The 12,418-nt window shown below is 44.2% G+C and overlaps 1 protein-coding gene across 1 annotated transcript; it reads left to right on the top strand.

Moving 5' to 3' along the window:
• Window positions 1-2,310: 2,310 nt before the first annotated feature.
• sox2 (SRY-box transcription factor 2) lies at window positions 2,311-4,598 on the top strand. The gene is made up of 2 exons (XM_079266788.1): window positions 2,311-3,649; window positions 3,882-4,598. The coding sequence occupies exons 1-2, from the start codon at window positions 2,685-2,687 to the stop codon at window positions 3,889-3,891; spliced, it is 975 nt and encodes a 324-aa protein (XP_079122914.1). The 5' UTR covers window positions 2,311-2,684; the 3' UTR covers window positions 3,892-4,598.
• Window positions 4,599-12,418: the final 7,820 nt, after the last annotated feature.

Here is a 12,418-nt window from a genome sequence, read left to right as displayed (position 1 = left end):
AACATTACTTTATCGGCGGCTGTTGGAATATTATTTCAGTTATTGTTGCCCTTTTTTTCTCGCTTGTTTTTGCACTGATCCTATCACCTAAATTTGTGCCACCACAAAACAGTATTTTGATATCACAGCATGCTGCTCGCTATATTTGCTGTATCCGTCCCAACCTGGTGTAGCGGGGGGCTTACAAGTGGTCCAAGGGAGCCGCCCCGCTAGTTTCTCCTGTATTTTGTCAAACAACGGCTTTAATTCAGGATGATTGTGGATGCAGGGCCATTCCCGGCTGGATGGGGGCCTGCTTTCAGGGAGCTGCGGGGCCCCGCTGTTCCTTTATTATCATAAGCAGATTAGAGGTAGCGGGGAACACACTCAGATGCAGATAGCAGCCGAGCGGCCCATTTCAACCTTGCATTATAATGGGCCGAGCTGCATGTGTCGCCTCTCGCAGCCTATTAAGCACAAGATGAATCTTATGTAAGGTTGCCGGGGCCGGCATAATGAGAGCACGGGGGCTCCGCTCCTCCATTTATGATCAAATGACTAAAACAAAATAGTAAGGCTTGATCTATTCACTTTCAATTACGATTTAATCTGGAGACACGCATTTCAATTTAATTATTTCAGGTGTATGTACTTGATCTATCTTTAATTATTGGGATTGTCTGGCCTGCAGAGCCAGACAGGCTTTGTTGAGCTCGTCGGTTATTTATTTTAGGCCTGGTGTTGTTGGGTGATGAATGTATTTTCAATACATATTTTTTTTAGCATATATCTTGAGCTGAACTTCTAAAAACAGTCATCCTCCATTCCCTCTCTCTCCATTGAGGAAAACCTGCCTGGGCTTTTTGGGGTTGTCCGTAGTTCCCCAGCTGTCCAGTAGGCGGCGCTGGTGTCACGCAGCACGACGCCTTGTCTTTCGATGGAGATTCAGGAAACGAAGCAAAGCAAGTGGCACCAACACTCCCAACCGCGCAAACAAACTTTAGTCGTTTTGGACATTAAAACTACACGAGAGAATTATTTCGATTTGACTACGATGATGCAGGTTTTTTTTCCTCTGATAATATTCGCTGTCCGGTCGGTTTGATCCAGAGGAGAGTGAGGCAGGTGGAGGCCGCTTTTCATTCACACTAATTGGCCGACACGCTTGTTCAGGCTTATATGAATGAGCCGCGGCTTTTGGCCAAACACACTTTATCTTAAAATATTCCTCACCTTTAATTCTCCTCCCCTCGTGTCCCCGGTAGGCCGCACAGCCCCCCCCCCCCCCTGCAAAGCTCCAACAACAACAGCAGCACTGTGGCGGTGGAAGTGGAGTGGAGTTGGGTCTTTGTCCGGACAGATGTAGCGACAACATCCCAAACAAAAACCGCTTATTTGTGCTGAGATGAGCCCGTCTGCCTTCTGTGTGTTGGCATTCAACTTCACTAAACAAAAGGACTGGGGGAAACATCTTGGATTACCTTTCCTCTTTTCAACGCTAAAAACCAGCCGCCCCCCCCCCCCCCCCCCCCCCACACACACACACATTCACACACCAGCACCGCTATTCAACGCTTTGAGTGAACCAACAAAGTGTATTTAAGTGTTGTTATGTTGTTGGGCCCGTAAGTGGAGGCATTAGTGACTTTTTGATTTTGAACAACAGCAGGGTCACGGGCCGCGACTTAATGTCAGAACAATGCTGTTCAAGACGAGATGACACCGACACCATTCATGTCAACATGCGATGAATTTATTTAACACCTTTTTTATTTATTTTATTCTCATTTTATGTCTCTTTATGTTCGACTTCGAATTTGTTGGTAGAATCTATAGGCTACACATTTAATTAGTAAAATAAACCTTATTGATTAGAAAGTCTTAAGCCACCCTTAAGACTTATATTTTGCATTTATTAGGAACGTTTTTAGTCATAATATACTTGTTTATGTTTGCAAGACGACACTTTGTCATTTCAAAACTGCCAGCAAACTTTTGAAAGTCCCTCTTCCTCTGTAGAATAAGATACTGTTCATAAAGTGCCACTGTGTGGATACATATTCTCCTAGAAATATCTCCATAAGCCTGCAGATGGTAAATATGTACTTTATATTGGCTCATATGGGCAGCCCGAGATCGCATGTGTGCGTGTGTCTCGGGGCAGAGCAGACCACACCCCTTTATGCTAATTAATCTCTTCCATTGGCGTGTCAGGGGAGCAGGCCGGCTCTGATTGGCCAGGTCGAAGCCATTTATTTGCTGACAGCCCCGTCACATGAATGGTTGTCTATTAACTTGTTCAAAAACTATCTGGAGTTGTCAAGGCTCAGGCGGACGGAGGGCGAAAAGTACAGTTTGTTGATGCTTTTTCGGAGAAGCGACTGGAGAAGTTTTGTGGACACAACATAGCAAGGGACCTATTGGGAGAAGGCTCTTTGTCACACGTACACACACGCGCGCACTCTGAAACACACTCACCGACCGGGAGAGAGAGAGAGAGAGAGAGTGTGTAGAGACGCGGCTCGGGTGCTTGTTGTTTTTGTCCAGAGAAAAAGTTGCAGAGCAAAAATCGACAGGTAACTTTTCAGCAGCAGCCCCTGCGCTCCTCACTGTCCTGCCTCTGGCTTGTGGAGTTTGTCTCTGCTTTTTTTCTTCTTCTTATTTTTTCTCCTCTGCTCGGGAGCCCCAACTGAAAGCTGTTCGTGATGTATAACATGATGGAGACTGAACTGAAGCCCCCGGCTCCCCAGACCAACACGGGGGGCTCGGGCAACACCAACACGTCCGGCTCCGGCCCCAATCAGAAAAACAGCCCGGAGCGAGTCAAGAGACCCATGAACGCGTTCATGGTGTGGTCCCGGGGCCAGAGGCGGAAGATGGCGCAAGAAAACCCCAAAATGCACAACTCGGAGATAAGCAAGAGGCTGGGCGCGGAGTGGAAACTTCTCTCGGAGAGCGAGAAGAGACCTTTCATCGACGAAGCCAAGAGGCTGCGGGCCCTGCACATGAAGGAGCATCCGGATTACAAATACCGGCCCCGGCGGAAAACCAAGACCCTGATGAAGAAGGACAAGTACACCTTGCCCGGCGGGCTGCTGTCCGCGGGAGGAAACGGGATGGGAGGCGGTGTCGGCGTCGGGGTGGGGGGCGGCCTGGGCGGTGGGGTGAACCAGCGGATGGACAGCTACGCGGCGCACATGAACGGCTGGACCAACGGCGGCTACGGCATGATGCAGGACCAGCTGAGCTACCAGCACCCGGGGCTGAACGCGCACAACCCGAGCCAGATGCAGTCCATGCACCGCTACGACATGAGCGCCCTGCAGTACAACACCATGGCCAGCTCCCAGAGCTACATGAACGGCTCCCCGACATACTCCATGTCCTACTCCCAGCAAACCACGCCGGGGATGACCGCGCTGGGCTCCATGGGGCCCTCCTCGGTGGTGAAGTCCGAGTCCAGCAGCTCCAGCCCGCCCGTCGTCACCTCGTCGTCCCATCGGGCCGGGCCGGGCTGCCAAAGCGGAGATCTGAGGGACATGATCAGCATGTACCTGCCCGGGGCGGAGGTCAGCGAGCAGACCGCCCAGACCAGGCTACACATGTCCGGCCACTACCAGAGCACCGTGCCCGGGACGACGATCAACGGCACGCTGCCGTTAACACACATGTAAGAGACACACAGCAGAGAGAGAGTGAGAGAGAAAGAGAGAGAGAGAGAGCGAGAGAGAGAGAGAGAGAGAGAGAGAGAGAGAGAGAAAATGAACTTTTATAAGAGAAACTGTGGACTATTAACGTTGGACTATTTTTGTACAGAAAAATTTCGGGGTGGGAAAAGTTGTATAGAAGTCTTGAGAAAAAGGACACACGACTCTTTTTCTTTTCTTTCATTTTATTCTAAGGGAGCTCTAGAGGAACGGTAGGAGATGCCCTCTTCACTGGTGGACGAAGTTTGGAAGACTAGAAAGTGGGAGTCGCAATCAAATGTTTTATTATTGCAATCACCTTTTGTACAGTATTTATCAAAGAAACATTACAATCAGATGAAATTGTTTGTTAAACTGCAAGAGGTTGCATTTTTCTTTTCGTTTTTTTTTAGATATATAAAGCAACGCCAGTTCTGCAGAAAATATTAAAAATGAAGATGGCAGAACTGGAATTATGAGCGATCAGTTATGCTCCTTTATTACTGCAAACATTGGAAAGAAAAGGGACATAAAAACGATACAGGTAATACTGTTTTTTCTTCATATAAAGTCAATATTACTTAACATTTTAATTTCTTAAAAAAAGAAGACACCTTTTTCTCTCATACAGCTTAAAATATAGGTTGTTAATTTATATTTCCGTCTCCCACTTTTCATCTGTTAGAGGTATGACGCTTGTGCTCTTTATTTTCTAATTGATTTGTACAATTTCTGTATATTTACTGTGATATTTTAAGTTTCTATTTCAAAATTTCATTCCCGTAGTTGTATTTTAAAAATTGTGGCCTGTACGCAGAAGCCAACCACTCTATGTATATATCTACCGGAACTAATACCATCCTTATAACAGTTACAATTTCAGCTGAGTATATTTTTTTTTCAATATGCAGTTTGAAATGAATAAATTTTGGAAATTTGGATACTTGATATTGTTTGAGTTTTGATTTTATTTCTCTCTGTCATTTTCTGTGTGCAGGTTAAATTGTCATTTGTCTTTCTTCTGATGTTAATTATTCCCTGTAAATGTAACACTGACTTTTTACGTCTTTATGAATATAAAATATTTGACTTCAGCTAACAAAAATAACAGTTTTGGGGGGTGCTTTGCTTTTAAACTCCACTGATCAAATAACTCAGCTTGTGCGTCGTGGTTTCTATTTTCTAGTGCCTGCGGACGGCCCCATCAAGCCAAAGTTTGTTGCCTGTTTCCTAAAAAGGGGGAAGATTTTTCCACCACATAATGCCCAACATCCCCAGGTATAGACTGACATTTCTCCTCTTTTATTCTTAATTTAAAAAAAATTAACTAATCATCAATAATCACTGCTGTTGAGGCACAAGCTACATTTAACAATATCTATTTTCTTTTTAAATTAATGTATTCTTGTATTATTTATTATTTTGTAGACTTGTTCGAATACTGGACCTGTTTTTGATGACAGGGGACTGAGGGAGGAATAATTACATAGGCATAAATCAGATTTATTTCCCTCATTCAGTTATTATAGATGTGTGTGAACTGACAGAAGGATTTCTGTCGTTGGTGGATTTTGATTTTCTAATGACACTTGACTGTGACAACAGCATGTCTGGATATTCATGAGCAGCCTATTTAGCCTGCAGCAACCTAATCCAATGGGCTCATGCCTGTTCTCGTGTTGTAACAGTTCATCCTGGTGTTTGGTTGAAACAACAAAGTGCGATACTTTTTTTGGACGCTTTTTTCGCTCTTCTACAAATAATAGAGCTGCAATTCACCAGCCCTCAATGTTCAATTAGGTCTAAATTGAAGGTGAGCCCTCTTGAAAGGAGCCAGGCGAGCGGGACCGGCCGGGATGCTTTTTCTCCCGCGATGTAATGGCTGTATAAAGTCTCGAGTGTGGCCATTTCAATTGAATGTTTAATCAAACGGGCCCTGCTGCTTCCCGTTAACCCCGGTTCTCACGGTTCAAGCTCTCCGGTGCCTCCACCACCACCACCCCTCCTGCATTAAAAAAAAAACACGGAACCGGTTCCAAAATGTTCCCATGTATCTCTTTGCCAGCCAGACGACCCCCCCCCCCCCCTCCTCCTCCATAATAATCCTTATGATGAGCTAACTGCTCACTCGCTCTGAATTTAACTAACGGTTTTAAATACTGTGTGTGTGTGCGCGCGTGTGTGTGTGCAGCGAGGTAGATTAGGACCGTTGTCTCTAGCAGGCTGTGTCCCGGGGGAGCAGAGCTCACATTAACCGGCAGATGAATATTTGAAGAGGCCCCTCGGTATTTATCGGTCCACTCCCCTCTCTCTCTCTCTCCCTCTTTCTCTCTCCCTCTCTCAAGAGGTCAAGGGATCGTTTGTTGTCCCATTAATTATTGATCGGAGCAGCTGAATTGGCTGTAATAGCCGAGACCACCGGTGATAAACAAGTTGTTTTTAAAAGGTCGGACGAGTAGAAGCATTAAAGTCTCTTTTTTTTCTCCCCATGAACACCGGGCCCCTGCAGGCCCGGAGGCCCCACGAAATGATTCTTTTTTCCTGGCTGAGCGCTGCACCTTTGATGTGGTGGAAAAGCGTCTTGAATGGAGAGAATACTTGATGGATTTGATGGTTGACGTGTGTTTTCTGTGGAGCATCATAGAGCTGCAGCTTATTTGTAACGCCTGTAAAGATTGTTGTGTTGATGTTGACACAATCAGGATGCACACCTTCCTTTTTAAAATAGTATTTCACACTTGTATCGTGTTGTATTTGATAGGCCTACTGAAGCCCTTAGATGATGGGTGTTTTTTTTAGCTGACAAAACCACAGTTAAACACATCCATGCTTTAGATTTTCACTCTGCATTCGTATTTTATTGTGAAAATGGGTTTTAGGAATACAAAAAAAAGAGTCTTCATATAAAATAGTCCCTTCACATGTGAGAAAGTAGGACACGGTAAATGTTCACTCTGAAAACACTGATATCGCGCTATCTCAGTCAAACAAATATTAGCCTGCAGTTAGCCCCTGAGCTTTTCCAAAATGTGATTTAATCTCAGACATTAAATGAAGGCGCTGCACAGCCAACACTGACGGAGATACGGAATCAAGTGTCTAAAATGTTACACCTCATACAGTGATAATGCGTGAAAGAGCTGATGCCACCGTGACATTTTCTTCTTATCTTACTTTGTTAAAAAAAAATGCTGTATATGGCACAGTCTGATGTTTCTTGTTATATAAAAAAAAAATTAATTTACAACACGGGCAACCAGGTGTGTTTTGTGTGTTATAGAGGCCCGGGGAAGGTGTTCCCGTCCTTTCATCCACCCGTCTATCTACCCATCCGTCCGTTCATCCATCCATCCGTCTCCCCTTCTGTTGCTCGCGTGCAGAGTCTGGCTGTCGCAGCTCGAGGATATTTGGACTGCAACAGGTGGTAAGCGCGCGCCTCTGCTATTTTTTTTTATTTTTTTGCCCCCGTTAAAAAATATTTAAAAAAACTCCCAGATGTTATCTATGATAACCTGGCATGTGTGCGCGCGTGTCGAGCTCGGGCTCTTTCTAGTGGTCTTTATCAAAACATTGAAGTGTTGCATTGTGTAAGTGTTGTAAGTGTTATTTTAGAAGGGACGGTTATTAGTCTACATGTTTCAATAAATAGGGCTATACGATACAATAGGATCTGGATATGAACCGTTGAGACAAGACAAGGCTGGGAAGTAGGCCTCTTTTAAAAAATGACAACATGAAATCAATTAATGGAATAAAAAACAAAATGAAGACACTATTAGTTCACAGTGCGAATTCAAAGTTAGGTGCGCCATGCAGTTTATACTGGCCGCTTTCCAAATCCTATGTTTATTGTTGAGATTATATGATTTTTAAAATTAGGTCAAATGACCCCCCTCCACACACACACACACACACAAACACACACGCAAACAAAACCAGCTTAGTGACCTGTATTGCCACGAAAGCCACTTTCCTTTTTCGCCACGTTGCTGATAATAAGAAGGCGGGGTCATGACGTCACCCACACATGAAGCGGTCCATTGGTCCTTTCCGTTGCTTAGTTTACTTCGATAGCCGATATTTTGTAGTCTGTGGCAGCCAAGTAATCCAATTGTCATGCGGAGATCCAATAATACATGCGCAGGCCTGTTTGACTGCACGCTATTAGCCTCTTTCTGACATGTCTCCATTATCATGAAATACAGAAATATAGATATGTTGATAATGTATGCATCCTAAATGTATTTTCAGAAACACATGCCTCTTGATCGACAAGTGCTTTTTAATGAATAAAGACAACAAAGCAATATTTTCTGAGGCAGACAGCAGGCATATTTAATGTTTAAATAGTTGTGTTTTACGCTTTTTCCAATAATGCTTCCGTTATTTAAATGAACGTCAGATTTGTTTATGGGCACGGGAGTGCAGATTGGGCCTTTTACAGACTTACACACGTTACTATATTGTACCTGATGAATGTAGGCTTTTGTCTCACGATGATGCAAGTCAAAGGAAAGGAAAGTTGGCAGAGTGAGCCCTTGCTGGAAATGAAAGGCATTTCAAAAATCATAAACCCAACGATGTTCACGGTTTCTTCTGACACCCAGAATACTTTTTAAAAGACTGCCCGACATCTCGTCACAGAGGAAGACTGTAAGAATGGGTGAATAGCAAAACTGTCAGAGCAGAGAGCTGCGTGCGTGTGTGTGCGTGCGCGTTTGTGTTTGGAGCGCAGAGGGACTGAATGGCAGCTAGTAGCCTGCTGATCAAGCGCAGGTGCAGGGAAGGGAAGCGGGCGGTGTGTGGAGAGGTCTCTCTCTCTCTCTCTCTCTCTCTCCCTCTCTCTGTCACACACACGCACACACACACACTCAGTCACTTCCATTGAATAGGACCACACACTGACACCGACCAGCATGCCATCAGCCTCGCGCTGCTCTCGGCCTGCATTCTCAGAGGCTCTAGGCCTCTGCGACACCCCCCCCCCCCCTCCTCCTCACCTCCCTCCTTCCTCCCCCACCACGTTACCAGCGGCTCGAGCTTCGTTTATCATATCTGCTCATTGATGCTGACAGCTTTATAGAGCGTCATCATATCAGAAATACACGGTTTGAAGCGGCTCAACAACTCTTGACAAAAAGAAAACGGTTTTGTTGTTCAATGTAACTGTACTGTTGGACAGAAACAATGTGGCATACTCTATGACATATCTTCTGACTTGAGTTATTTATTTATTTTGCTTCTACTCCACTGCGGATCAATTAGATGGAGCTACTTCACAGATACAGATTTTATGTGTATATGAACATGATGAATAAGCTAAATAGCTATAAATAGGCTTAACAATGCAACAGTGTGCTAGACTCAGCTCCACCAGCACCAGCTGCAACTTTTTGGGCATTCACTCTGTCACTGGCCATCACTAACTCATTATGTCACGTCAGATTGTCTGTATTGTAAAACAATGCAGAGGACACTTGTTGTTTCACACTCACGTGGCTGCTTAGTTGAAATGCTTCCTGTCTTTGTTCAGCTTGTTCACCATTCTGGCTCCCGTCAGACAATTACTGATTCAAATGAAAAGCAATTAACGCTTTTTATACATACGGAATCACAAATACAGTTAGAGGAGGACTGTTGTGAGGGCAGTGTCTGTTATGTGTAAAATATGACTGACACCTGAAGTTCTAATTGTTTATTGATTCAGTTTTCTTTCCTTCTGTATGTGTTGCCTCTTGAAGAGATTCGTCGGGAGAAAGTGCAACAGAGGGGAGGAAGTAGAGAGACAGAGGGGATGGAGGGGGATGTTTTTCTCTGAGAAGAGCCGACAAAACAACAATATAAGGCCTGTTGTACTGTGGCCTGTCTGGGAAAACCCTTCAGCTCTGCGCTAAAACTGACCGATCCGTTTTCTCCACAATAAATCAGTTGAGGTAATTACACATAAGCTGCTATTACTCCACAATTGGTAAGTAGTATTACTCTTTCATGGCACTTAGTGTACTCCTTATTGCATTATTAACTTCATAACTAAACTCCCTCATCATTTTGGTGGAACGATTTCAAACTGATATTCAGAAAGATGATATTGAATTAAGAAACCCCAAATCACACCGTTTACTGCTGCATATGGGCTGTTTATGTATATATGTGTGTTGTTTCTTTCTGTGTTGTGCTTCATAACCCATTTATTAAATATGCAGGTCACTATGACTGATTTAAAAAATGGAAACTGAAAAACCATCTCGTGCATTAGTGCTTTTATAATTTCCACACTCATTTCCACATATGCCTATACTTCAATGTGCAGACTGATTTCCCTTATATAAAATGCAAGTGTCAATGTGCACATTATCATATAACAAATTCTAGTTAATACAGCCATAAGGACAGTATAACGGCACGCTAATTGGCCTTTTTTCCCCTTCACAACATTGCTACCAGATCGGCATCTCTTTATTATTTAATAACGTCAAACGCTTGGCTGGCTGTGCTGCTGGCTGCTGAGCCCGCTGGCTGCTGTTGGGAAGAAGACAATGCAGCTCCGATTCAGGAGATCCACTCAACAGCTATATGCTCACTGGAAAAAAAAGAAGAAGAAACGAAACAAACAGAGTTCAGCAGTACATCTGAACATATTGAGTATGAAAAGGCAGGCGAGGGGGTGGGCTTAGTTCATACAAGTCTCTAAATCAAATAAACAATAAAGGCAATCATCAACAATGCAGACATCGTATGTATGTATTTAATGATCTCGTTTCCTGTATAGTTTCATCTCTACAGTTCATTCAGGCGGCTTTGCAGCAACAGGTGCATGGGACCGGCCCGTCGTGCAGCAGCTACAAGTGAAAGTGGCGCACGGTCTGCTGGTCCTTTGTTGTCCACAAATGTGGAGACTGTTTACTGAATTTCTTCCTTGGGTCTGGGGGAGGGTTTAGGGGAGGATGATGGGGGGGGGGGCTACAGTTTACACTCAGTGCAAGCCAAAAGACAAACGAGCGAATCTGAAGACCCTCTTGATAAGTCAGGGAAATTAATGCAAACTTCGTATGAAAAATATGGCCTGAAAACGGCAGAGATGGTTTGCAGTATGTGGTGCCGGAAGAAAAACATTGTTGATAACGGCCCAGCGCATAGCCGTAATGTAATATAAGAGGAGTTTTTGATTGAAGCAGAACAATAATTCCCCTGCTTCCAAAACACCCGAGAAGGGCGGGGTGCCTCGCGGAGACACAAACGCACACATTCACACGCTGTCTCAAACAGCGCAGTGACCGGACAGCACTCGCGAGGGGCACAATGCGATCCTATTGGCCGAGGTGGTGCAGCTGTGTCGATCCTTTGGATCACGTGCACAACTTTGATTTCTGGCACCATCACTTGTTGAATGTGGGCAGTTTAAAACAAACGAAAGTCTGAATTGATCTGCTTCTGCTGCGATCAGTGGTTCAAGAATGTTGTGTTTTGTTACACAACATCCACCAACGGAATTGCGGACTGTAGATCGCCGAGCTGTAACATTTTATCATGTGAAATGTCCAGGGGAAAAAAACGAGTTTAAATGTAAGATTTTTGTTCAATCCTTAAAAACGAAACAACTGTATAAGAGGCTGTATACGAGGAATTGTGATTTTAGTTTCTGCATGGATTTATTTTACAGTCCACGCGTGCAGACGTTTATTTGAGTATCTCTAAGCCACAGGTGATCTAAAAAAAAAGAAAATATATAATTGTACTTGTACTGTTACCAACGCGCTTCTTGTGAGGGCACGCTGAGCTTGTTTCGTGGGCATTCAGAGATTCCTTGATGGAGAAGGCTGTTGAGCTGATGGGACTGAATCTTCATTAACAAGCCAACAGACACAGGAACCCCCCTCCTCTGGTCTCATTTCCCAGCATAGACACTAACCTCTTTCACTCTGTCATCGGCCCGACTCTCTCTCTCCCTCTCTCCCTATCTCTCTCTCTCTCTCTCGCTCTTTCTCTTTCTCTCTCTCCCTCCACCGACTCCGACACACAACAGCACCGTCCATTGTTCTCGGCCCTCCCCTCCCTCCGGCTGGCCCCCCGACCCAACTGTTGACCAACAACTCCACTCGCACATTAAACTGGGGGGGGGGGGGGGGGGGGGGGTTGTCCTATTTTAGAATATCACACATTCAGAAAGTAATGGTTGAGAAAAACGAGTGGAGAGACACATAGATACGTTTTAATAACGATCTGAAAGAGATTCGAAAAATAAGTTCACTTGAAATTAAATGAAAGAGCCCTGTTTTGAATTTTAGATTAAAAAAAATCTCATTTCAGCACTCCCAAATTGTATACACAGCAGGATGTCGCACACATTAGCCACAGTTTGGCCGCTTGTGCTGCGTGTGTTGCTTTTCAGAATAAAAGCTTTAGAAATGGTCTGGAGCTGTAGAAAAAGCCCACGTGCCTTTCAGGCCCTCGTGGACATGCGCGACGCATTGTGTGTGTGTGTGTGTGTGTGGGTGTGTGTGTGTGTGTGTGTGTGTGTGTGTGTGTGTGTGTGTGTGTGTGTTAATGTGTCGTTTCAATAATATCTATCGAATCTATCTGGTCTAATATATTTCACATCGGATGTTTTTGAATAAATTATAACTAATGTAGGAAGAAAACAGTAGAGATGCCATTAACCTTTGTGTTTGTTGACATTTGCTTTATGTGTAGTAATTATAATAATACAAGCAAAATCAACCTTTTTTAAATCCCAATAGCAACGTATTGAAGTG

This window comes from Melanostigma gelatinosum (assembly GCF_949748355.1).
Source record: "Melanostigma gelatinosum genome assembly, chromosome: 4".
Classification (NCBI taxonomy): domain Eukaryota; kingdom Metazoa; phylum Chordata; class Actinopteri; order Perciformes; family Zoarcidae; genus Melanostigma; species Melanostigma gelatinosum.
Note: the sequence above shows the minus strand (reverse complement) of the source record. Positions and strands in the feature narration are given on the sequence as shown.